Source organism: Scatophagus argus, chromosome 1 (assembly GCF_020382885.2).
Source record: "Scatophagus argus isolate fScaArg1 chromosome 1, fScaArg1.pri, whole genome shotgun sequence".
NCBI lineage: Eukaryota > Metazoa > Chordata > Actinopteri > Scatophagidae > Scatophagus > Scatophagus argus.
In genome coordinates, this window is record NC_058493.1 from 18,974,215 (window position 1) to 19,000,325 (window position 26,111).

At 38.5% G+C, this 26,111-nt stretch overlaps 1 protein-coding gene across 4 annotated transcripts in view; it reads right to left on the minus strand.

Moving 5' to 3' along the window:
- Positions 1-3,879: 3,879 nt before the first annotated feature.
- Positions 3,880-26,111, minus strand: part of mettl15 (methyltransferase like 15) — a 37,043-nt gene continuing 14,811 nt past the window's right edge. For all 4 annotated transcript variants that reach the window (XM_046389359.1, XM_046389368.1, XM_046389378.1 and 1 more), the window contains exons 3-6: positions 18,594-18,730; positions 11,117-11,308; positions 9,503-9,681; positions 3,880-4,778 (exon numbers count right to left, since the gene is read on the minus strand). In XM_046389359.1, the coding sequence (XP_046245315.1) occupies positions 4,363-4,778; positions 9,503-9,681; positions 11,117-11,308; positions 18,594-18,730 (924 nt within the window). In that variant the 3' untranslated portion in view covers positions 3,880-4,362. The remainder of the gene's footprint in view (positions 4,779-9,502; positions 9,682-11,116; positions 11,309-18,593; positions 18,731-26,111) is intronic.

Consider the following 26,111-nt stretch of genomic DNA (forward strand, 5'->3'; position numbering starts at 1 on the left):
ACAAAAAAAGATGTTCAGAATATGGCAATTTATAATTTAAACGAAAGCCAATCATCTTATGTAGAACAAACAATCTGACCACAAAAATGACAAATGAATCAGTTATCAAAATCGTTGCAGATCATTATTGTTTCCCCTCTAAACAGAATAGATTTGGGCAGAAAAAACGGTGCTGCCAGTCTCCTTCAATGTATCAGAATATTTGTAGTGCTGAAGAAATGAGCAAGTTGTCACAATACATTTTCATTCCCAAAAAAGATGATTGAAGTTCTACTGTCTTCATTTAGAGTTACAAGAGCAACTCAGATGTCTCCAGAATGTAGATCATCTTCTTTATTAGGAAATCAAAAGACTGGAAATTTTTTAACAGCTGCCAAGCTGTGTGTTCCCCAAAAACAAAACTTTTACTCTAAGAGACAAATTTCACAACAGAATCCTAGAGAACAAGTCAGAAAATTACAGAAGATAACTTTTATCGTTCATCACAGGGATGTTTACAGAACCAGAGAAAAGGGTAATTTCAACTGGTAATACCTTTGGGTTTACCCTAAAGAGGGTAGCATTTGTAATTAATGTTTCAAATGTCACGGTTTAATCCCTTGAACTAAGTTTTAAATTCAAAGTCGACTTGCAGAGAGACTTGCAGGCCCTGCATCAACTCTTTTAATGTTATTAATGTCCAATATTATGTGGTGAACAAAGGTATTTTGAAAATTTAATGGTGAAAGGATAGCGTTAGCATCACTGATACACTTGTACAAGTTTTGTTTTTTGGTTTTTTTTAAGTAGAACATGCACATTGTCAAAGTACTCCATTGCATGTAAAAATGCAAAAGTAAATATAAAAAAAAATGTCCTGCATTGAAAACATTATATGATGTTTAAGATTTTACTGTTGCAGGTTGTAGCTAAATTGAACTACTTCCTATCCATTTATGTAATCTATAACAATCCATCATATCTAATAAAGCCATATATTTGCATGAAATTGTAAAAGAAAAAAAAAAAGTACAAGTACCTCATATTTGGTTGCAAAGGCAGTACTTACTAAATGTATATTCTGCCACTGGATAAATTTTAAGAACACTTGGTCCTGCAATGTCAAAGAACTACACTAAGCCCTGAAACGTGGCATATCAGCCAAAAAAAAAAATAAATAATAATAATAATACACATGTGAGCCACCTCCTGGTTGTACTCATTCATAAAACAAGTCTTCAACTAAACTCCCTGCATTGACGTACTGAGCAGGTCCTATCAAGCTGCATTCAACCATAAGGCACAATCCCTGGGTATTCTTAGCTTGAAATGAAACAATGAAAGCCAGCAGTGAAGGAAAGACTATGTTCTGAATGTTTCTCCCTGTACTGACTGAGGACCATTCGTTCGTTCCTTAGTAGCAGGTTAGAGGACGCTCAGTGTGTCTGCACTTTCAGAGACGTGATTCAACTACAGTAGACTGATCCAAGTCCACAATAATAGCATCGTCTTTCAGTATGTTCACTGTTATCTGAGGTTACTGTTTCCATGGTGACTGAGAATTTGCAGTTGTAGATAACAATAATTTATAATCACTGAAGTTTCTGTAGCATCATCTCCTCCTGTGATGAGCAACAAACGTCAGTTGTGTTTTATGTTCGGAGAACAAAATTTTAGACAACTTTAAAGAGTGTATTTTGGTTCATTCACTTGTCATTGTCTACTCTGACACTACTTACACTGGATACACAGTTGCCCTGTTATTCAGAGTGTCTCTTGCCACAAATAAAACCATTAAATAAAGCATCCTTGTTTCACCAGAAAGTGAGAAAGTTTGAGTTTTGACATATTAGACATGATCCTTTTTGCCTATACCTTGTACAACATGTGTGACATAATCTGAAACACTGTCAAAGTAGAAATACTACAATGAAAACTCCAATCAAAAACTCTATGTTAATATTATTTGGTAGTACAAGTGTTTACTAGGTAGGACAATTTATTTTGTATGTACAATCCTAATCTGCAAAGTAGAAAGTAAGTAATACAGAAGTGGCAGAGTAAAAACTACTTTAAAATGTAGTCAAGTAGAAGTATAAAGTAGCAGAAAGAGGAACTATTTCAGTAAGGTACAAGTATGTTTCATTAGGATTTATCAAAGTATTCACTGATTTAAAGTCAAAAAAGAAAAAAAAGACTGATGCAGCAACATTAATATTTTACGGTATTGAGGCAACGATTTTAAAAAATACTTCTATAAAATCTAAAATTGAGACACCAGTCTAATCACATCAGAGCTGTGGGTACAGTACATGTGGTGAGCGTGAGGTTGCTATAATCTGTAGATGCTGACTCAGTGTCCAGAAGACTGTATTAAAACACACACACACATCATCATGACCACAACACGTCCTGCACTGCTGTGTAAAATGGTGGCAAAAGACCACTAAAAAATGTCAAGAAACAACCTTTCAGAAACAAAAATTACATTCATTAATATGTTCATTAAAAAAAAAAGTGGGCATCCCTCTCATGTTTCTTTAATCTTTTCTATTTATATGAACACTTGTCATGCATCAGTGTGAAACGAAGTCGTGAGTAATGTCTTCTTACCCATGTTCACCTCCTGTTACATAGTTAACAGAGTGATTCAGTAAAAATTTTGTGGCAATAAACTACAAAAAAAAAAGCATCCAAAAGATTAAATGTCATGACATATTCCATCAACAGGGATGGTGATGTACATGAACTCACATCCACTGATGTCAAAAGGGAGAGACGTTCAAACTCACGATACGGCATCATTTCATATTAGATTAAAACGGCATATAATTTTAGACACAGTTAAATGTTACTTGCGCCATTTAGTTTCCAAGGTAACAAGAAGGGTATATTTAGAGTGCACTAAACTGAGACAGAAGAAAAAAAAAAGTGTTAATAATCTTGATGGAGAAATTACAATTAGTCAAAGTCAAATAGTAAAGATCAAAACACCTCATCTGCTTACAGACGAAGGTGAGAGAAGGCTCAAGAACAACCACCCAGCTCATTCAGCACCACTTCTGACAGTTGCGTCATTCAGTATTTAGTGACATTACTGATTCACATGGTACAGTAGAGGTTTCACTTCAGCTACTCATCAAGGGAGGTTCAGGGGAAATATAGACGTCAATGGGGAAAGGTGTTGTTTTTTATTTTGTTATATATGTTGAACCATGAAGGTGCAAAAAAAAAAAAAAAAAAAAACACTGAATATTCTGTTAAACATTAGCAATGCGAGCAAACAAGATATATTAGAATTGAACACAGGAATGAGACTTTAAACATTGAAATTCATCAAAGTGTTTTAACAGTACTGTACAGGATTATTGCATAGCCAAACCAAATGTGTTTTTAATATAAAACTGGGGTGTAAAAAAGAGAAGCTTAGACATATGAACTGAACAACACAAATGCTTTTACTTGGGCATAAAAAGTTTTCACCACAATTATAGTTTTACGCAACACCTCAAATTTTAACCAACTTTCACATGGTTGTAGCTCTCACTCGAGTTTTGGACAGGTTGTTCAGCGCTAAGGAAAAGTGAGTGAAAGACAGACTGTTGCCCAAGCAGACTGGTGTTCAACTTTAAACATAATCAGCTTCTTCTACTTAGAACCAGATCTTTATTTAACTCATCATTAAAGTTCTTTGAGAGGCCTTTGAGAACAGTACAGGTGACACCTGAACCAGCCTGTTCAGGTGTGACTGTGAGATGTCAGTGAAAACTCTGAAAGCGAGTGAGTGGATTTTTGAATTTATATGATTTTGTTCCATGTAGAAATATTTGTTTGAACTGCCTGTTTCATCCACATTTGAAAAGCCCAGTTTTCTATGAACATCACTCTGCTGACGTGTGCTTCGTTTCTGATGCCAGTTTTTATTTTTCACCCGTCAGTGAAAACAAATATAATAAATATAAACTGAGCTCCAACCAGCAGCCATATTGAGTGTGGGATTCATTCATCCATCACTGTGCAGCACCTTGACCAACAAAAAGAAGACACTAATGCAGTAAAAGCCCTCACTGGCTAAACCATTGAACGCTACCAACTGTGGGTCATACAACAGAGCCAGAGGAGTCGCTAACAGGATTAAACCCTGGGTCTCTGCTGTGGTTTAAGCTAGAAACTAACAAATGTATTTCTTCTGTGTACCAAAGTAAAGGAAAAGTCAAGATAAAAAAGAAAAAAACATCTACAGCAGACAGTGCAGAGGTATTATCTAAATTCAACTGAAGTCTTTCATTTACGTGTTTTTCGTATTAATCGTAACATTTTACATGGTTGTACAAAAGCTCAAATATTTTGATGAACAGATAAAAGTTTTTTGTTCTCTCATGGTTAACATCTGAGCGCTGCCCGAAGTTTAGCGGAGCGTCCTCGAGGATTCTCCGTTACGTCGTCCTTCTCTGGGATGATCACTTTTCTCCGCAGCGGAAGCCAAAAATCACTCCCACCATCTTTTTTTTCTTTCCTGGTACTTTGCTTCCTTGGGCTGAAGTGATACTGATCTAGATTAGACAAGTCGTTTCCCTGCAGGAAACGTTTGACCAGTCTGTCTTCCAGCGAATGAAAGGTGATCACGCAGAGACGTCCTCCAGGTCTCAGTGCAGCCTGGGCAGCACGCAGGCCTGCATGTAGTTCGTTTAGCTCATCGTTCACAAAGATACGCAGAGCCTGAAAAGTCTTAGTGGCCACATGTGCACGTCGGTGGAGCCGGTCTTTACGTGCAAAGACGACAGCAGGAGGAAGCGATCCTAGAGACAAAGAAATGGGCAGAGTGAGAGGATCTGGATGTGAGCCTAATGCACTACGACTGTATTTTTACTGTTAATAATAAGGCACAAAAAACTAATACAAAAAAAAACTCCTATAAACAGAAAAAAATGTTGGGAATTTACAGGGGAGGCTAAAAACTAAATATTTACAAGCTCAAAAAACATAAGAACTGAGATGTAAACACACTCAAGTCTGCAGGAGACCAAAATGAACAGAAGAATAAACGAGTGTGGACAATTCTAAGGCTGTAACGATTTCGATTAAGCATTCACAACATGGTCAAAGGAGCCATGTTACCATTAGCTTATTTTTATGCAAATTCTGAAGCATCACATTAGAGAAGGTTGGGGGAAATGGCTAATGGCTTTTATGCTAACAACAAGCATGCTATGTTCGAGCTCGCCTGCTTTTGAACTTTTGCCAGGTGGAATCCAGTCTGACTGTACAGTAAGACAGAAATTCATCCGCACTGAAAACCAGACCTTGAAACAGTATTCCTTGGAATTACATTCATATTGGAACCACAGCAGATGGGTGGATGGGTCATTAGCATTCGTGACTATCATGCTTGACTCAAGGTTAACAAGTTAACAGTTAATGTTGACTTTTCTTAACCACGACAACTTATCGTACTGTTCCGAACTCATGCCCATAAACTTAACTTTTCCCTTAACCCTTAATCATGCATATTTGTCACTGTTCTATAATATCAGAAGGACAATGCAAAGCAACACAAAACAACCAGCTCTTCGGAGTCAATACTACACAATCTACATGCAGTTAAAGGACGGGAGAAGGAGCGAAGGAGGCAATTTGTGTCAAACTTAAACAACCATCTATGAACAAAGTGGGGGGGGGGCTGCCACACCATTCATCAGCTACCACTCCATACTGTGAGTCGTGTGACTCTGAAGGCTCTCATGTGACCTAATGACTCATGTAGGACCCTCAAGTGTTATCAGTGTGTGAACTATGCAAAAGACCGAGAAATGCCTGGGTTCTTCACTGATCAGGAGAGGAAAAGAAACCTTTGAAAGGAAACATTTTCAAGAACAAAAACTGCCTTTGACTTTAAATTTGTAGATATGTAGTCTTCTCTTTGGTTGACAGGAGTCTTTCAATTAAGTTCAAAGAAAACAAGATGGAGAACTAGAAACATAGGTTGTTAACACACACATATATATATATATATATATATATATATATATATATATATATATATATGTATGTATCTATGGACTGAAACCAGTGGAGAGAGGGAGCTGCTGCAGCAGGACTGAGTGGCAGGTGCATCAGAGGCTCTATGTGGAGCAGATGGAGGGTGGAGATGGTGTTGATATGGCTGATGTGTCACCAAAATAAGTAAAAGCAGCCAAATGCCCGTCATGATCTCTCAGTTCACAGAATATTCAAGTTAAATCTTACTAAGCACAAACAATTGCCCATGTCCTAGAAAAATAACATGTATATATATGTATATATAAATTAGTTTGTAATTTTGGTAATTTTAGTTATAACTTTAGTTTGTATAAATAAAAATAAAGCATGATTAGCATTATTTATGATAACTCACATTTCATCCAGTTATACATAGCTGAAGAAAATATATGTATGTATATGTATATATATATAATCTACATCCTCCCCCAAAATGCATATGCAATAAGAACAAAGACATTACTAATGACAAGCATACAAAGAAGGCTTCAGAAGACAGAAGGCATTCGTATGGTCTACGTTAGGTTAGGTCTACATAATATATATGGTTAGGGCTAAAACTGAAAACTGAAATTTAAAATTCACTGAATTCACTGCAGATTTAAGTTTGGAAAACATTACTGTCTGTCTTAATTCATGTGAAAAGTTTGCGGGGTCCAGCTCTCAACCACCACACAGAAGACAAAAAGAACACTTAGACACTTATACAGGTCTAAAGAGAAACTGCAATAAATAGAGAAGTGAGTGATGTGGCATTTCTCTCCTCCTGCACTAAACAGCCCAAGGTGTGACTCACACTGCAATCAATACAATGCCTGCACAGCAAGGACCAGCCCTGGTCTGGCCTCACAAGCCATATGCTCTCCCTCTAATTCATCTTTCAAAGGTCCTACAGACATATCCATGGAGAAAAGAAGAGATTTAGATGTGCACATAAAGGGGAAAATCAGGTAGTTAAGAGGGAACCACAATATTGTGAATGTATTACACAGAACATAAAGAAATTAGCAACTCAAAGCTCTTGCTGTACTTTGTACTTTGTGTTGTCTCATCTTAGGTTGCCATGTTTGATGTTTGTAGCATGCATCAACAAAGGCAAAAACGTAACTACATTTGACAACAAGCTAGTTGGACAAGAACAGTGTTTGATGCTTTGGTGTTACTGGCCAAACAAAACATGCTTGTTTGTTCACAACAGCAGGATGAATGGAACAGGAGAACATGGGCACACATTTGTAGCACAACAGATGAGATGATGTATTGGTTCAAGTTGAAATTTTTTAAATATGAGCCAAAAATCAACAGAAACACTAAACTGCCGAGAATTAAGGGGCAGCAACACAAATCTGGGATTTATGAGTGATTTGTCACACAAGAAGGTGGCACAGTTTAAGTCCTAACCAAGCTGGTAGTTTGGTGATGTAGTAACTCCTTGCAGGGCTTGCTCCTGTAGGTCGTGAGCAAACTGGCTAATATGCTAGTGCGAGCCAGCCACAATAGTTAGCCGCCAGTTAGCAAGCTAGCCAGCTCAGTTGTTAATCATGCAGTGATTGTCTGGCTCATGAGTGACTGTAAACCATGCAGTTTATACTTTGGTAGACTAGCGCTAAGCTGATACAACCCATTACCCAGTACTTCATTACTTCGTTATGGATTTTCTGGATTTTTATTCATTGGCAGGTCAGGACTGTAACTGACACAACGGTTTGCAGCTGATCAACAACGAAAAGTCTTTTGTCAAAACTGAGCAAACCTATATGTGCCACAGTTTCGTGATGACCTTCTTTGCTTTCCTTAGAGAACCCACTGATCCATCCAAATGCGAGTTGAATATGTACACAAGTTCAAGTTGCAACATTTATGTTCATCAAATATGAATTAAAAAAAAAATAACCACTGAGAGACCTTTGTAAACAGGGTTCTTTTGGTGCAATTTTAAGGAACTATGCAACAGATTGAGTTTTTCTGAATGCATTAAAATTTACCAGTGATGACACATCCCACAGTGTATGTGCTAATGAATTAATTTAGGTAGATCACAGCATGTGTTTTACTGTTACAGATGTGGCTCTGGGTGGAAAAACAGCTTGCTGGAATTTAAATCAAAAGGTAGTAAAGTAATACTGATAAGTAAAAGTAAAGTAATTAACTGGAATTAGCTTTATAAATGTAATCCACACCCATCCAGCACCCTAACCTTCACACCCTTTCCTCTACAAAATCACTGCCACACTGCCTCCAGTGCTGGAAATAAACATTGGCACGTTAGATGAAAAAGTGCCCTGAAGTCTCGTCCAATCTCAACAGACCTCCTTGGGACACTGGGATGCTGTTTACATCACACTGGAGAAAGAGCTGAAGAACAACTGTGCAGAATATACATAAATCCCAACCACCCCCCAAGTGAAGTAGTTGTTAAAAGTCTACAGATACAGCAGTAAGTCTGTTGTGAAGTCTGCACACAATGTCACAGCACAATACGTTTTTACCAATGTACGCATGGCATATGCATGGTTTTTTTTGTGGGTCCGCATCATTGAGGCCCCTCGAGTGTGTATAAGCACTGCTATTTCACTGCCATGCTTACATTTATACATCCAAATGCTGTATCCATATGATTGTGTAAAATTTAATTCAAATAATTAATCAAGTAACAAGGTTCCCCAGTGGATGCTGATGCAGAAAATCTAAGTAACAGCAACACTCATTATTTGCTTCAGTTTGTCATTTTCATCTAGAAAATTCAGCACTTTGGATAAATATTTACTACTGTGCAGTTTGTAACATAACCTCAAAGACCCTTCTTGTATGATGTCTCAGTACCATCAGCTCCCTAAAGTGTCCCTCACTCCCAACACACACACACAAACAAAGATGCTCTTACTCACACCTGTTCTCCCAGGGTGACACTGACGCACATACTGCTCTGTGCAATAACTATTGAAACGACATCTCACTCGTTCAGCAGCTCAAATCTGGAGGCATGCGGCTAAAAAAACAATCAGTGAGGACAAACAACGTAATCCCAGCGTTATGCACGAGTGTGTCGCGTGCGTGTGAGCATGTGTGGGTGTTTGCATTTGTGTCAGGTGCGTGTGTGTATTTGTAAGTGGAGAAACGGGGGAAATGAGAGGGTAAAAAGAAAAAAGAAAGCAAAAATGCAATGTGGAGGGTGGGTGTGTGAGTGTGTGTGAGAGAGAGAGAGAGAGAGAGAGAGAGAGAGAGACATGGATTACTGTATGTGAGATACTGTTTGCTTTCAAAGCCACAGTCTGCTCCCTCTGTCTTTGTCTCAACTTTAAAGGAAGAAAGGCACCTAAAACAGAGGCAGGAGAGAGGATGCTGACTGAGGTCACAGTCCGCGTAATTTTCTGAGACAAACACGTCCCACCGGGAGACAGCCTTAATAACTCCACTTGTGTTTTATTTTCCCTTGCAGCCTCCAGAATGCTGCGGGGAATTAATCAGGGCAGTGTTGAGCTACCTGCCACCACGCTGGCCAGCTGCTGTGTCCGAGTGATGGGGTTGACACGGCGTGCCTCCACGATTGCTGAAGCTATTTTCCTGGCATATCTTTCTTCCCCATATGCAGTGAGGATGGATGCAAGAGCCTGTTGATCTAAGGTATTCACAACGTCAGCAGCGCAGGGCATGTCGGGGTACCTACGCACAAACAGAAGCCCAATTAAGCTGTTTGACGTCACGTCCTTGCTGACAGTGGCGAATCATGACAACTCTGAGATACAGCTGAAAACCTTCATGGCAGTTATGAAGAGAATGACTGTGAGGGAGTGAAAAGAGAAATGCAGCCTGTGTATCAGCTTATAATGTGGTTATCTTAGCAGGTTGCTTTACACATTATGTTGACGTTGTAAAGAGATTCACATACATTTCTGAAAACATCAAGAAGCTTTATATTGCATCACATACAGTCATACAGTATGTATGGCATCTAACCACACACCCACATGCATTTACATACACATGCACACACATATATATTTATACATATATACACACACACCACACATACATATATACAGATAGAGATGTAGGCTTGATAAATACAAGAATGGCACACATGAGTGTCTGCAGTGGGGTTTAAGATACACTTTAGTGGTAGTATGCATCAGCTTTCAGTGATACGTAGTTATAATACTGCCATAATTTTGCATTTTTGCATTGTTTCTTACAGCAAATATTCAAATGTAACTTCAAAGTATAGCTCAACTGACTGTGGATGCTTTAGGCCAACACATATGGACCTGACCAAGTTTAAAAAAATATTTTTTAAAAATCTGATACCGGTATATCGTCTGTTAATCATTTAATTACATACACACCAAACTAAAACATTTCTCATAAGGAGCCATTAGATTTGGTCATTTAAGAAAATATGTAATACTTTCACAGATTCAAAATTAATTTAACTTAAGCAATTTTGTACTGTACTGTTACTCATCGTCAAGTATATACACTCGCACTGATATATCAGGAATATGCTTACATTGTTTCCTCTGCAAAGTTGACACACTATCACAAACCCAATCATAAAAAATCCATAAAGAGCATTTTATTCCTGTTAATTTCTCGATCCACGATAACATTGTAGCGGTTAGCCGTGTCACATTTCACGATTTTGTTACACAGGCAGAACAAATCAAACCTATTGATTTGTTGATTATATGATAGTTTTTTGCAGTCATGCATCTACTGTACCAAAATTTCAAATACCAGTTCACTCTCTTCTTGCATTTTAGTTTCAAATCAGTATGACTATCTGCAACAAATCCTCCAAAACGACCCATATGACCATTAAAGTATAGTTAGGAAAAGAACACTTTTTTCTTTTTAAAAATAATCACCAAATTTAGGAGAGTAAAATAATTAAAATCTAATCTATATATCTATATAAAAGTCTATGAAGATGATGCTCTCCAGTGTTACTGACTGCTCACATCATTTTTAATAGTTGCAGTTCTGACAACATTGTGCCAATGAGTACTGAGGAAATAAATTGCAGTGTGTCTTATCCAGCACCCCAAAGTTTAACAAAGGTTTGTTTTATGTCCAATATTGTATGCTGCAAATCTCTTACCTGTCTGCATCCATTCTCATATCCAAAGGCCCATCCTTACTGAGGGAGAAGCCTCTTTCTGCCTGATCCATCTGCATGGAGGAGCAGCCAGCATCCAACAGGACAGCATCAATGCTACCTGGCTTAATGTTCATGTTAGACATCAGGGCTTCAAGCTCGCTGAATCGTCCAAGCAACGGTGTCACCCGACCACTGAAGAAAGTATGGAGGGACAGGAAATGAACATGTCACATGACATGGCACATAAAAGCCTGAAGACATTTCAGCTTGTATGATGAAAATGAAAACCAGAAAATACAACTCAGTTTTATGAAGTCAATTTCATATCTGTAAGCCTCTTAATGACTTTTTGTCATCCATTTACTGAAAGTGAAATAGATGTGAAACTTTGCCTGTTATGTTAGCCATGTCCTCTGTGACACCTGCTCTAAATAAAGTTTAAGCGGGGGGAAAAAAAGTATCCCAGGACGACTTGCACACGAAGAAATTGAGCATATATTTGTGACTTCTGAACACATACTGATTTGCCTCTGATGCGGGGGCCTCCAAAAACTGTCAGCGATTAGAAAATCAGAGCTACAGTCCTGTGGTGTGAACCCAGCATTATGTTTTAACTGGCTTACTGAGATCTTTCCTTGTCACCAACAGAGCAGGACTGTGTGTACAAAGTCACATCCTCATGCACGAGTGGTAAGATCCTCCAGCCACATTCATGCATTTTTCATGTGACCTTTTAACATTGTTTGAACAAAGATGATGCCTTAAGAGAGCAACAGAATTCAGCATCTACACATTAGGAGCAGAAGGTCTTCTGCAGCCTTCTCCACCCATCTTTTACCAAAAGCTTTTGAGGTATCACTCTTCAAACAAAAGCCATCAAAACGTTGATAATGGCTGTCTTTTCTAGATGATGACTCCACCTGCTGCAAAGGCTAAGCAGCTCAAGTTGATTACACCTTCCTTATCCAGGACTCACCGTGCAATCAGTGATTCAGTATGAGGCTAACATGCATTTTTAATCTGTTTTCAAAGTTATATGCTTCAAGACCTCAATATGGAAGCTACCAAAAGGGAAACTCCTACTCTGGTCATCATGACCTCTCCTGAGGGACGCACGACTGCTGACATGACTCTGGGACAGTCAGAATATTTTCCAGAGCTACAAGTCTTATCCTACTCGAGCCTTCATAGCTCTGCTCTTGTAATTTAATGGCATCAATTTTCAGTTTGTTTACTGGCAAAATAAGGATTAATAATTAAAAAAAAAAAAATCTGCATTTTCTCCATGTATTTCTCTTATTATTTTTTTTTCATAAAGACAATATGATAATACTGGAGAGCCTTACATGTTACAGGAAGAATCAAGACCAGTGAGTCACCATTTACGTTTTACAAAAAGAATGTTATTTCTCTTTTTTTGTTGTTGTTGTTGTTTTCTCTGCTGTACTGAAACAAACCTAACCATGACCCTAAAACTGGGTTACATTCCAAACTCAAATTTCATGTATGAATGCACCTCTAATTTTAGCGTTTGCCTTCCATGTGCAAGCTAGACCACAAGCACAGGCACAGGCACTTACCGCTCTTCCCAGTCATATTGATGTACCTTGCCAACAATTTTAGTCAGAGTATGCAAAACTAATGTGACTTAATGGCTGCAGACAGGAGTCCTGTAAAGGCTTCCTTGTGGCTGCTGTGAGATTGCGGCTCTGTGGTTTTATTTAAATTTAGGATAATTTAAAGTAAACCAGCACCAAAAGCATAAAAATATAATTGCTAAGAGTAAAATAATAATAATGATAGTAAAAATAGTTATTGCATTTTGAACATTTATTTATTTCTGTACAAGATAATGAGCATGTATCAATAAGAGTACTGACACCAAGCAGCAACGGTATCAATATTGATACCCTTCTCAGATGTTTTATTAACTTTTCCCTTTCATGTACACAACAATGACTCCACATTTCTTAAGATTAAGTGGGGGCATTCGAGGAAAGAACACAAATTGGCAGGTCCTCTATTTCAAAACCCACTGAAGACAAAATGGCAAGGGAGCAACTCACCCACGCTGCCAGGGCCCTCCTTTGCTTTGCTGTTGTTATTCACTATGCTGCACTGTGATTGATTTGTTGAAAAATCTATAATAAAGGCTTTGTTGTTCTCTCCCATCACCTGCACAATCCCTTTCTCTTACTGCCTTCTCAGTTTCACTCTACCCACCATCTCCATTTTTTGTCTTTCTGTGAAACTTTTTGTTTCATTGGTTTTAGAACAGGACTGAACAATATGTGATATGTTGCTGCGATTGCGATATGAGTCACAATTTTTGCGGAAATGGTCTTTTTTGCAATGGAAGTGGATTGGTGGTGTTGGGGGTTCGTTTAAACTTTGCTACACTCACTCGTGACCAACAGTCGGTTCTCCTCACTGGTCTAGTAAGTGTCACGTTTGTCTGTTGGGTCAATTACAATGCAGATAGGAGGTTTTCGGACAACTTTTAACCTGAGAGATTAAATTGTCCTTAATTTCAAATGTTTTTGTGTGTTTTCTTACTTTTAAACTAGCTGACTAGTCCAAGTTTAAACTTCCAAATCAAACTTCAGGGCAGTTTAGGAAGGTCGCTAGTTGAGAGCAGGGCCAGAGATTGTCTTTAAAATGAGCAGAAGTTTATGTTAAGCATTACAACTCTATTTAATGAAGCAGTTAGCCTACCATTTACAGGGCAGAGTTGAGAAATAAATACTAAATACTAAAGAGAGTTTTACCTTTTTATTTTATTGGTATAAATAATTTATAAATAATAATTAACAAACAATTTGAAGTCTGCCATTTTGTGATGGACTGCATTGCAATTATACAGGAATGTTTTAAACAAATTTCTTTTAAATCACTGGAAATTAAAATTCTGAAGTCTGTGCATCCACCCACACACAGGTGATGAACATACCTTCCACTACACACTGTGGCTTCTTCTACATGTTTTTGTAAGCCACTGTAGGATTTAAAAATATGCAAAACAGTTACATAACATTTCTAAATTATTAACTTCTTTATGTGGCTTAGACACAGAGTTGGAGATATAAATGCCTTATGTAAGGTTTTATATTATTAAAGAGGACAAGTTTCAGTGGTGTATGTGCTGAGGTCCAAGTGTGGGCTCATAATTGCTTAAGAGATCTGAGCTATTTATAGTAGCAGCACCCCACAACATTGACATCGTGCAAATTTCTGTTACTCTGGCATCCCAATGGATCAGCCTAACACCAAATATGATTTTCCCAAAGCTCAAGCAGAGACAGTACAAAGATTTGCAGATCGAATCATGGGATATGACATACCAGTGACAAAGACTAAGAGCTAATGCTGATGAAACCCATGACAGTGAATGCTGAAGCATTCACCACCTATCTCATTTGTGCTGTACCATCCTCTTTACTGTTTGTCAGCTCATTATACCAAAGTCGGTCTGTCTTTTTTCTTTTTTTTTTTCAATTTATTACTATTATTCTTATCATCATAATCATTATTATCATTATTGGAGCTCTTTGATGGGCCATTATGAAATTTGGCACAGATATAAAGTGTGACCCTGACTTCCTCTACCTCCACCATAAGGTTGCCATTTACGGTTTTGTGTGGGAAAAAGAAAAAAATTTAGTTTATGACCCAATACTACTACTAACTAAGCTAAGCACAAAGTACAGTAAAATCGCCTGTTTTAAAATGTATATGGGTTCTAATAAGGTGAATCATTTCACAGTGTCTTTAAAGTACCAAAAGGACATTTGAATGAAAAATAAACACAAGGTCACCTACTGGAAATGTCCTTGTAGCTTTCAGCCACTGCCTCTGAAAAACATCTAGTAGTGACCTTGTGCTGTGATTTTTATTTCTCTCAAACTGTTCCAAGGTCAATAATGAACCATTGAACTCAATTAAGACATTGTGTATTTTGCATAAAACAGAATTTTTCCCTGCACTTTAGTATTTTCTCACTAAACATTTCCTTGCATACACTTGTTCCTATCCATCTGGAATAACAGCACACTGAGTGAACCTTCACATCAGCCTCAGTTTGAGCGCATGCTCGTTCAACGCGATGCTGCCTCTTCACAAATCAAGCCTGAAATATTCCCTTGTGTTGACCTGCTTAGTTCCTTTACCTGCGTCACTGAAGCCCAAGACAAGATGCTGATTGATTGCTTTCAGCAGGGGAGCAGTGATGAAAATATCTACAGTCCAGCGAAGAAAAAAAAAGAAAAGAAAAGGAGCTACAAACACAGAACCAACACACACAGGCCAGTGTGTATAAATGTGTTCTGCTCAAAATTTCACTTTGCATTACCTCATTTGACCTGAAGAAGGTATAAAAACCTCTCTATGACTTATTCCTTTACTAATAAAGTGACAGGGAAATTGTGCATTTGTAACCAAACGTCTGTTAAGTCTCCTAAAAAATGATTAAGGCTTCCCTGCTGTTTCTTCACTTTAATTTGGATTATTTTTATTTCCTGGTTCAAAAGCTCACTTCTGAACAGTTAGAAAACGCTTCACAGATGAGGAAAGTTTCCAAATATGGAAATCTACACTTCACTGGATGTTGTCTCCATTGTGTGATTGACTGATTGATTGAGGTTATTAATTAACTGGAACTGAGAGAACAGAAGACGTGTGTTGTACTAAGCAATGCAAAACAGCTACAGTGGACTTGATTTGGTCAAGATAAAAAAAAATCCAATAAACTGACACAAAACAGGTGAGATTTTTAAAAAGAACTGCATGTTAGGAGCAATATTATATTTATTACCTACATAGACTGTATCTTATTGTTACATCTGTAACTTTGGGCGGACATGAATCATTGAACAGCTTGTTGAGGTTTCTAAAATAACATCACTCTCTCTCACTTTCTGCCATAAATACACACACACAAGCACTGCCCTTTGTGAAATGGTTATGTAGGTTTCCGTAACATCGGATTCCTGTAGTACCGTTATTGTCAACATTTATGTGTTTCCCTAGCAACTTCAGGCACACAGATTTTATGTTATAAATTATCTTGAGGCTGTTAATGTTATTTTATTAAGTTGGACCAGGCTCAAATTTTTCTGTAATACAAAGTCAATTGGTATAGCATAGCACCCTGCTGGCATGTCACATACACGCAAACACACATTTGTGGTGGATTACTTTGTAAGGTGAATGCTGTATTCTTCCTGTTTATCTCACTATTGTCATAATGAAAGACAATATATTTGCCAATATGATAACTTTTCAGAATTGTAAAATCCATTGTGTCTGTCAGTTTTACAAACTGTTATGCAGCATTTTGGCATCTGATAAGTATTTAAAAATATAATCTGTCATACCAACTGGGGGTCGTACAACATATCATTTCCACACCAATGCACTGTTTTAGAGCATGGGTGTTTTTCAGTCACACTCCTCGCTAATGAACCGCGTTACCATCTTCTTAGTACCTAACTATCTAGCTTCGTCCATAGCATCCACTAGCAACAACAGCAAGGAAAATGGATTGACTGAACTTATGTATTGACTGAAAATTATTGTTTGCTACTGATGGGTTAGAACAAAAGGTAAAGAAAAAAAACCCTTCACAAGAAGTTGGGATAATATGAAAACAAAACCAGACCGGATAAAGTGAAACAAAACAGGAATTTAGTCAGACTGAGATTGTCAGCCCAAACAATTCACTACAATTTTGTCACATCCTCACGATGTGGACCAAACTCTTCTTTGCTTGTAACAGCAAAAACTAACAAACAAAAAACAACACAATACACAAGTCAGAGATAACATGACTGAAAACCCACGTAATTTGTTTTAAGATAGGAGAATAAAACATTTTTAAAACAGCCAAAAAAGACTTAATAGAAGAATTAATATGTAAAAGTAAATTATAACAATCTGGGCTTCATGTACCAAAGGTGACAGCCAACATGGCTCTTGTGAAATCAACAAAGTGTCCCGTGCATGCAAACAGTTAATACTACACTATATGGACAAAAGTCTTGGTATGCTGAAACATTAAGATTTCCCTTCACCAGGAGTAAGGAACTGAGCTCAACCTCAGCCTCAGCCCCATACCACACCGGAATTCAATAAAAAAGAGGTATGTCCCAATACTTTTGTCCATATAGAATATATCAGTGTAGACACACATGTAAATCCAATGTTTGCCTCACTCAGCTTTTCAATAATGCTTGGTTTCTTCTCAGATTTACAGTATTTGTTGTGTGCATGACTAAAGCAGAGCTTCGACGGTGCAGGGAAGTCATAGCAACAACAAGAATGGTAAAAAGAAGAGAATATTAAGGCTCAACGTACGGGAGACAGATCAGATTAAATACACGGCTGAATATCACTCAGGGAACAGAGGGTTACTTTCATAAACTTAATGCTTTTAAACGTTCAGGGGTGAAATTATTCTTCTTGTTCTGTGAAACTGGGTTCAGATTCACACCAGCACTCAACAGTTTGCATCGAGGTTGTACTTTCCTCAAGACATGGGAGCACAGAGGAGAGAGAAAATCCTCTAACCCTGTTGCGTGGATGCACTGCGTAGGGTGCCAGGGTCTTTTACTCAGGCTTCCAATAATATTGGCTAATTGCTAGATTTCTCTAGCTTCTCTCAACTTGCATCACGAGTAGGCGTGGAAGAGTTTACAGCAGGGGTATATTGCTGCTGACAGAATACAGTGTTCTCATTCTCTCTCTCTCTCTTAATTGTCATTCCCTGCTCACAGGCACATTGCTCTGGCAGATTCCCTTGAGAGAGGTTTCCCCAGAATCTACGTAAAAGGATTCCTTCCCACGCCATGGTCTTAGGAACATCTCATTTTCATCCTCCCGCGCCTTGCTCATATACACACACACACACACACACACACATCCTCCCTCCCTCCCTCTCACCCTGGCATTGTGTCCTCGTGTCTCCCTGTTCTCTCACTCTTTCCATTTTCTTTTTTCTCTGTCTCTATTTCTTAACTTCTCTGGGCTTCTCTCTACTCCCCCACCTCATATCCTATAGATCCTCCGTGGGAGGCAGCATCTCCCTCACACTGCAGGCGTGGGCCCTTACTCTGACAAATGACATGCAGGGCCCACCAGCTTTGCGTGGGGGGGAAGCTTTAAGTTAAGAAGGAGGAACGGATTTGATTGGATGGTGAAACTCAGGGGCTGTATCTTGACGAGCAGTATTTGATCGAGCTCAGGCAAGAAGTGAAAAATACAGGGAGAACTGCTATACTACATCACACCTACAGTATGTTTTAAGAAATAATGACCACAAGCCAAACACTGCTCAAAATGGTTAAGCTGTCGGCTGTGACTATAAAAATGTATGGCAAAAAATATGATGTGTATATGTGTATAAACATTTGTCTAGACAGCTTGTAACATAAGCTTTAACTTGCGTTTTGGTCTTGTTGATATTTTTCAATAAATCACTTACGAATGTTCCTTGGCTAACTGCTCGGCCAGACAAATTGCTGTGGGATCTCGGTCTAAGGCCAGGACTGTGACTTCAGGAGCTGTACTCAGTATTGCTTTGGTATGACCACCACCTCCAAATGTCATGTCCAGGACCACCTACACGCGAGAAAGCAAGAAAACAACACATTCATCTCACACCAGGAGTCCATATACACTATTAATCATCATCATCTTATCATCACAATCCTAATTCTTCATTCACGTGTTTAAAGTGGTGTACTGACAAGCGTCACTTTAAATTAGAGCCCAGCCGATCCTGGGTTAGCGTAAACATACCGTTTCTGCAATGATCTCTCAAACGTGGTCATCAAACACTTGTTACAAAGATATGCAGGATATTTTACAGTGTAAATATACATTTTATTGTCCAAAATGACACCAGTGCACCGAAATGGTAAAGTTCACTGTGACTTCAAAAATTAAAAATTACCCCCAAGCATTCTTTTCTGTTTTTAAACATACACAGCAAAACCAATGCATTGGTAAAGACAGTTGTGTGTGTACTTTAAAATGTTGAATGAATACAGTTTTCTTTCCAATCATATTTCCTTTTGTGAATCTTACAGCCTTGCCTACTCCCAGCCTACTATTATGAAGTTCTTGTCAGGAGTGAGGACAAAATAGACATTCAACTCACATGCAATTTAAACTTTTAATCGACATATATTAATAAAATATTCTGCTTAATAGCTCCACATCCTGTTTGAGAGGCAAACGGTAAGATTAAAAAGTCCCCACAAGTTCTTTTTACATGGTCATTTTGTTCTTCCCTTTGCATTTTAAAACTCTGTGATACATTATAAAAAATGGGAGTGTGAGAACAGTTCATTTAAAAAGAAAAAAAACAACTAACAAAGGATAAACATGGCAGGACCAGGATTTGTTTAATCATTCTTTAAATCGTCTATAATGTCTTGCAGGTCAAATGTTGATTATTTCTGTTGCTTTGTTTTGTTTATTAGAAGAGACTAAATCATTATTTCTCCTCCAGCAACCAAAAAGAGTAAACAAAAAACGCAGGTCTCAGGTTTGTGTGTGTGAAAGGTGTTGCTTGTAGTCAAACACACAGAGAATAATGACCCGACCCCCCTCTGCCCTATGGAGTGGTTTAGCCACAACACTGCTCTCATATGTCTAATTTTCACCAGCAGGAGGACAAAGCACTGATAAACCCAAGAGTTTCAACCAGGAAATTCATTAGCAGAGGTGATAATGATACAATTTTGATATATATAAACTCAGATATATATAACTTGACATGGACACCTTGCATGACTTAAGATCACATAAAACAAATATAAAAATGCCATTGGAAATCTGCTGAAGTAACTTTTAGGTCAGCTGAAAAAAGTCACATAAAAAGTATTAAGGTTTGAAAATCAGTAAAGGATACTTTTACCTTGTATTGTATATCCTGCATTTAGTATTAGTGAATGAATGTATCTATTTATGTGTGAATAACTACTTCAGAATATCCTTATATTTGCATGTCACAGTTGAAGTGTGTTACAAGCATTTGCATCTGTCAACACCGTTTATTAATCATATCATGAATGGGAAGAAGAGGAAAAAAAAAAAAGCCCAATACCTGCCAAGCATCCTGCCACAGCATCTTTGCTGTTTGTCAGGTAGCTGTAAACCCAGCTGTATTCATGGGCAGAAAACGTCTCCTGTTCTGGCATATTTCCTTATATTTCCTGACTGAAAAAAAAAAAAAAAAAAAAAAAAACCCTTAAAAAAAAAAAAAAAATCACAGCCCTGCACTGAGTGTACAGTCTGAGATCGACTGAGTAATTGGCTGGATTAGGCTTCACTTTTTATTTTTTATATATCTGCTCTGTGATTTCTTATAATGTCAGCAAATGGTAGGGAACAGATGTAAAATGACACGAAAGGAAATGCCAGCTATTCCCCACAAAAACATTAAACATGTCGATCGATAGTGACGTTGAAGGTGGGGTGTGTGCGTGCATGTGTGAGGGAAGAAGTGATCAATGGCGGTTCCCTCTCCTTTCCAGCGCACAGCAGCAGATGGGGAGGGGGTGTGGGCTAGTGGGATGAGTCACACGCATAATGAACTTGCCTGTTGTGCTATTCAATACAAAAAAAGGAAAACGAAAACAGAAACACAAACAGCAAAAGTAGGCTGGCTTTTATCGAAACAGTCAACACAAGCGACCAGGAGATGAACCAGTCCTCTACTGGAGTGTGCAGCACTTGTCACAGCAATATTTTGACACATCCTGAGGAAGGTGTGGCCAAAAAGAACAAAGGTAAAGCCTGTTTATGTCACTGGAGAAAATGATGGGAGAGACTGCAGACTGACGCTCAGTATTCTTAAAGGCAGTTGGTTGGAATTAAACTGTATGTTTATTCATATGTATATCACTGAGGACAGACACCATCCATTTTTATGTGGCTTAATAGTTAGTTTCACCCCCCCTCTTTCACTCACATGTTCATTCGCACACACACACGCACACAAAAATTAAGTGTATGCAACCAAATAAGGACAACTGAATGTTTACAAGGTCATTTATAAGGTAAATTGAATATCTAGTCCCCTCACCCCGAGCGAAAACAAGCTTCTTCAAAAGCCCTGAATGCTGTTGTGGAAAATCTTTTTCAAAACGCCTGCTGCTTCTGCCGCCAGATGGACAAAACAACTTCTTGAAAAGATTTGGTGATAATGGGTTTGGCATTTGCAATGATGATTGACACCAAACTTGGGAGTGAGTCATTCACATTGATATTTCATACAGAGGGGTGCCAGCTAGGCTCTCACCTAGACGAGGCCTTTCCAGAAAAAGCAGCACGCTGGATGGAAGCCAGAACACAACGTGGGTCTAAAGGCAGACATGATAACTTAAAATAAAAAAGTAATTACTGTAGTCTATGCTTCGTGCTCTGTTTAAGGAGTGTAATATCTGCCTTTCCCAGCAGAGGGAATAGGAGAGTTAGGAGTGGTCCGAGTGGTGCAGTCCAACAGTGAAGCTGCAAGTTGCTATAACGCAAGACACTTCAGCAGATACCCCACAGCATTCTCAATGAGACCTTTTCTTCCCCAAAGGAAAAGGTAAACATGTTACAGACTCTCATTTGATATGTTAAATCACCACAACAACACGTGTAAGGCTGTAGTGAGGGAGATTTTACCAATATATGTGATGTAGGAACAGTATATTTTTTTGCATTAATTTGATTTTGCAAACATAACACAGCTCATACAACAGTAAATAATATCCTGGCCATATGGGGGAAAAGGGGCCTCATCTCAAGTCTTCTTATAGTTGAATTCATTAGGAAAAGGGGAACAGGAACCTGAGAGAAGGCTGAGTACTTACCTAAATCCTACTTGTGACTCCCCAGCCCAGGTCAGTTACAGTGGGGGATCTAAAATGTCATTGAGGGGAGTTTTTACAGATCTTGTTACACTAACACACAGACCATTAGGGAGACAGATACACAGGTACAGGATCGCTTTTCTTGTCGCGTCCGTTGCCATGGCAAGAGTGGAGGTAACCGGTTTGCATTTCTTTCTCTGTCACACAAAGTTCACGGCGCGACACAAGCGTGCACAAATTTTAGCCGGGTTTGCAGCACGAGAGCACGGCATGAACAGATGAAGGCGGAGGGAATGATTACGGGTGGATTTACTGAGTGCAGAGAGTAGGGACGTGTCCACACACATGCCTGTTTCCTATATGCACTTGATTCTTGATCTACATGTCACACTTAAAAACTTCTGTTCTGCTCAAACTCTATCAAGACTATCTTACAATGAAATTGTTTTTTAATAAGAAAGTTACAGCTTCAGAACTGTACTTTATTCTACCTCCACGTGTTGAACTTTGAAATTGTTTAAACAAGTTTGTCCTTTCTCTGCTTTATTAAAACCGACGTAAAAGGTCTCATTGGTCTTGCAGGTAGGAGGCGGAGGTGGGGGTTGAGGTGCACAAAACAGATGGCCAGTGACAGCAGACGAACTCAAAAGGCATGAAAGCTTTCACTGTCAGTGTCAATGGTGATCAGAGATGTCTGAGATGCACGCGACCTTTTACCTCACCTAGACAACTTTAAAACTAAGCACACTACCTGCGTGTCTGAGAGTAAGACAAGAGTGAGTGAATGAGTGAACAAGTGATACAGGAGCACAAAAATGTTGACAAAAGTCTTTGCCAGTGGGCTCCTTCCAAATGCCTCCCTGTATATGTTGAGATAATCTCTCTTTTGTCAAAGGAATGCTGCAGAGTTACGACAAATACTTTCATTCCTCATCTATTCAGTGCTGTTTGCACTCTGCTGGCAAGAGTTTAAATAAAAAGCACTTGAAGAGGTATTTGAACTAGTTAGGACAAGACACGTCTACACGCGAACAGGCAGCATTGGCTCATTTGACTCTAAAAACACCCATCTGGAGTTTTGTAGGTCATTTCCAAGAAGAATCAACGAATCACATCGGAGGCGCTCAGAAGCCATAAAGAAAGGCCAGCCTTTTTCCGAGTCTGGCAGCACATATGCAAGAGACTTTAAAAAATATTTTAGAATTACTTTTTTGAAGTGTCCCCTGATGTTAGAATTCTGAGCAGGCTAATGAGAAACAGAAATTAATTATGGGAATTTGGTGAAGGGAGGAAAAAACTGACCAGCCTGTTGCAGAACTTTGTTGGAGCTCACATAAGGAACATTTAGTCATGATGTTATTCTCGTGATACAACATTTTTTTTTTTTTTTTTTAAACTTAGCCTAGCTGATGAATGTGCACCAAATAAGGAAATAAGGACCTGTTTGTTTTTTGTCTGGGGCTTAGCTTTAGGACTGAGTGGCACTGAGACTAATGGAATAGGAGAAGGCTGTCTGATGACTCTACGCTTCACCTCCTGTACAACAGTTTCATACAGAAATCAGGTTTAGGTTGTGACTAATGTTTAAAAAAATTAGATAAGCACACTTACTATATGACGTGAAGGAAGGCATACTACGGGCCAGCCCTTCAGCCCTCCTGCTGTTTCACTACTTTGGTCCACAGTCAAGTGTCAGAGACACTAACGAAGAGATTATTGCCATGAAATTTGGTGCTGATATTTATGGTCCCCCAAAGGATAAATTCTAATTTGGTGAATGTTTTCATGCTAACAGTAGGTGACGTGGTTAAATGTATGCTAGTGCTGAGCAAATAGGAAAGGGAGTTGAAAAATCACAAGAGCTGGTAAAATATAAACACAAGAGTAAAATAAACATTTTGAAATTCATTTCATCAATTGTTTCGAAGTAGGGGCAAGCCTAGTATTAATTATTCATACATCTGAATATGCTTTTGAGCCACAGCTATATATTATAAGACTTGGTCAGACTTGTTGCACCGAGGACCACACAGACATGGATTCGCCTCAAGGAAGAGGTTTAAAGGGGTTGCAAGAAGATGATCTGAGTAAAAGTTACTGAAGCTTGACTTAAGTACATCCATGAAAATGCAATTTATTTATTTTGCGTCTTTTGTTTTCTCTCAGTATCGTAGTTTGTGTCAGTCACTGCGCTGTTTTCTGTTCACTATTTTTTTTTTTTTTTAAACAAGCAGCCTGGGTCACAATGTTTGTTTTGCTGGAAATGTTCCCACATCTGCCAACGTGTACGCACAGGTACAACCAAGCTGACAAAGGTTAACACTCCTGAGGGATCAAAGGAAACCTAACGAAGGCATGATAGTACATACAGGGCTGCTATATAAATTTTACTGTTGAACATGTTCACACACATTTCTGAGAGGTTCATGCTTAACTACAGTTGCAATTAACGATTCAGAAGAAGTAGATACCAGACCCAAAGGGACGTCTTTTGTCCTGCCAATTAAAAAAAAAATGTATTCAGCTTATAATTAAATGCCACAGTTAAAAGCAATAAATGAAAATCCCATTTGAGACAGTCATGATTATTCAATTATCAGAGCTTTCACGGTTTGATTTTTGATTAGTCAGCACCAATCTTGATCCGATCTATCAAGCACATTACTGACATGATTTTGCTAAGGAAGCAACAGCAAGGTGCAACTGCAAGTCAACTATGTTCCTCTGAGGAAGGTGCGACTAGGAAAAGACTGAGGGAAAAAAGAGCCACAGACTAACAGAGACTGGTAGTAAATGTGTATCATACATCGCTCAGTCATATCCGCAGAGACGCAGTGTATATGCTGCGAAAAAAAAATAGTACTGTTCATCTTTCAATGTCAGCCATGGACACTGAAAGCGAGTGTTACTGAATAATACAGAATATTATAGTTTTGATGCGTATATCCTCTGTGAAAAATACAAAAATGTTGCCTCTTCTGCAAGTGTTTTGTCCTTTTCCTGGAGACATCCCTTTTTTGGATTGGCTGCAACAGGACATAGGCTATTGGTCTAAAGATGTGTGGTCCCACTGTATTACAAGGCAGAGGACATACTGGAAAACTATCTAAACAATTTCAGGAAGCTGGCTAGTCTGTTTGTCACAGTGTCTCCCAACACCATATATAGCAAATTTCAGGCACAATCTGAGCTGTTACGAAATGCATAGACATGGTTAAGTGTCTTTATGTTCCTCCCGATGTCACCTTGCTCTCAGCTTAGAAAAGAGTCATAAAGCCAGGGACATAAAGCAGCTTATTAACAGCATTTTATGGAGAAATATGTAAATCAAAAGTGTTGACAGAATAGTGCACATTTTACAAAGTAAAACAGTGTGTATGTCTAAACAAGCTGCAGAAATTCTGTGATATAAGAATGCTTTATTACAGCTCTTACATGGTTGTAAGAAAAAAGGGGCACATGGTTAAATAGTAAATATTATACATGTTGGAGGTCAGACAGGACAGTGTATTGTAATGAACCATAACACACAAACAACTGTCCTGATATATGAAAATAAGAAGGCAAAGATAAAGAATGATGACATCTCATCCACCGGAGAATGAAGCTCGGGACATGATGGAGAAGTGGGGAACAACATCAACCAGGGCAAGCATGAGAAGACGCAGCATCACACAGAACTCACAGTTATCAAGACTACTACTCAGTTTGCCATTACTGTTGATGGCCTGGAATCCCTATTCAATATAGCAATGATAGCCTCCAGAAAAAACAGTTCATATGCGATGAAAACCCAAGACAGAAAGAACACAGATGTGGAGATACTTCAAGAGGACACGAGAGCACACACACCGTCTTGCTATTTACTGTAATAGGTCTATCATGGAATTTCCACTTGAATATGAATGCTCTCCATGACTGTGTGGCAGATTTTCTGGAGGGAGAATAAGCAGGAGATGAAACTGCCATACACTGAATTTAAGTTGACAAAATAACAGAGAAGATACATTTTTATGGCATTCAAGCAAGCATTCATGGGGAGAAAACTATATAACTTGAATAGTTGGGAACTTTAACTCACAGTCATCACTGAGATCTACGCACACAACTAATTTAGAAAAAATTTTGAAAAA